This window comes from Echinococcus granulosus (assembly GCF_000524195.1).
Source record: "Echinococcus granulosus chromosome Unknown EG_S00134, whole genome shotgun sequence".
NCBI classification, from domain to species: domain Eukaryota; kingdom Metazoa; phylum Platyhelminthes; class Cestoda; order Cyclophyllidea; family Taeniidae; genus Echinococcus; species Echinococcus granulosus.
This window is the reverse complement of record NW_020170514.1, coordinates 62252-64172: the sequence shown is the minus strand read 5'-3', so window position 1 is coordinate 64172 and position 1921 is coordinate 62252. Positions and strand designations below refer to the sequence as shown.

Sequence of the window (1921 nt, the reverse complement as noted above, 5' to 3'; positions counted from 1 at the left end):
GTGGCCTTACGAAGGGTTAGCAAAGTCTGCCATAGTTTCCAAATCGAACAAATCAGTAGCGTTAGATCCGTGATTTTAGTACACTGCGTTAACCAGCGTTTAGCAAATCAATTGCTTTACCGCAACGCTTTTTAGATTTTATAATTCTAAAGAGAGTCCTAATGATATTGCAGGATATTTTTGACCGGAGTACTTTAATGCAATAAGGACCGTGGTGATAATTCAAACAAAACTGATACACTTAATCCATGAAAACAACCTAATAACAAACTGCAGCACAGGCAACTCCTGTGCTATTTAAGGGCATATCAATTTCCGATAATAACTAGTGTAATCACCCAAAGAAGGTGAGTAGTTTGAGAAATAAAGCTAAAAGCATATATACAACCCTTAAGTTTACTCAATTATTAGCAACGCTGTAGTAGCAAAACAAGTTCTTCACCGTACCCATAAATTTACTGGGTTCTTAAATATTTCAAATATATACACTCTTGTTAACTACCAAGGAAAACATCATGTACTCGCAAAAAGAATAACGCCTAAATTGTTTAGCAGAGTTTAGGCTTGTAGACCTGAGCAATCAAACTGAAAAAAAGTGGGGTCTTGGCCATGTATAGCATATCAGTGTTTAACTGGTACTTGAAAATTTGCGGGGAGTCGGTATTTGCACGCTGCTTTGCACCTTCCCGCGCGTACTCCTAAGCTCGCTCTGGCTGTAACCTGTGGAGTCTGGCACGTTTATCGCTCACACTTCTCCCTTCGATCATGGACATCTTCGACGGTGACTAATACCGATCGTGTAGACAGCCTTATGGCTGTCAAGCGTCATGATTCGTCCTGAGGTCAATCCGGCACCTTTCTTGACCTCTCATCGGAAAGGCTGTCAATTGCGCGTTGGTTATATCCCCGCTCAATCCGCCCATCGTGAGGCCTAGTCCTACAAATCTCGAACCGACGTTACCTCGCAACTAGTAAGGAGGAGCTTGTTAGATGATGTCCTACTTGCTACTATGATGTCGTGATATCTAGTATGTCTGATTTATCTTCAAACACAGTACTTAGTACAGGCTTTGATCTTTTTAGCGGCGTTTTCAATATCGACGATTGGCGGGTAAGCCGGTCTTTGGAATATGATGTCTACTTGCTACTTTTGACGAGTTGATAGGAATGAATTCTCTGATTCCTGGATAATGCGACTGTCTAATTTCAGGCTCTTCATTCATATTCTGGAGTAGTATGTCATCGTCGAGTGAAAGGTGAGCGTTTGTGGGAAACCGCAATGATGCAAACTTTATGCAGTTGAGTCATGATTACTACACCAAGATCTCTGATTCTCTCTAAAGCGGTTTTCCTTACCTCTAGGTTGTACGCAGTCGCTGACAAAACGTTGATCGTATGGGCTGGTAAAGTGTTTTTTGGGACTTAATATAAGCTCTAATTCTACTTAACGGCCTTTTGATGGACGAAATTTAGCAAGTTAGTCTCGTGGTGGTTCGCTGATATTGCAGGCTTTCAACTCAAACGCAAGGTAGTGTAGTTGTAGATATGCGGGAAGGGTTTAACATTGGTTTTGGTGCTATCACCTGGGCGTCTGCGCAGTTCTATACGAATATCGGCCAGGTTAAGTTTGAGTGATGTGCCTTGACGGGTTACCTGTCGGGTCCCGGGTGCATTCTGCTTCACCCGCTCTGGGTGGGTTTCTCGCAAGAGCTCTCATTTGCGCCTTTGGGTGTCTGCTGAATTGGCCCATCGGAGACTGGTAGGTGCATTTTTGCTCGCCATTTAGCTTACGGTTCGACTAACGTGCGCTAGTCACTGCGCACACATTAAATTGAAAAAAAGGGCACTTGGGATTTCCGGGTCAAAATGTAGCGAGCAGACACTCGAGAGTAGCCTCCCATCCGAAAATTGCTGAGACATC

General features: G+C 43.4%; 1 protein-coding gene across 1 annotated transcript in view; it reads left to right on the top strand. All coding sequences in view use genetic code 11, as the record gives it.

Moving 5' to 3' along the window:
* Window positions 1-609: 609 nt before the first annotated feature.
* EGR_09147 (5-aminolevulinate synthase, erythroid-specific) overlaps window positions 610-1921 on the top strand; it is a gene marked incomplete at both ends in the record, with an annotated part of 9617 nt that continues 8305 nt past the window's right edge. Inside the window, one exon of the mRNA XM_024498396.1 lies at window positions 610-660. Within this exon, the coding sequence (XP_024347179.1) occupies window positions 610-660 (51 nt within the window). The remainder of the gene's footprint in view (window positions 661-1921) is intronic.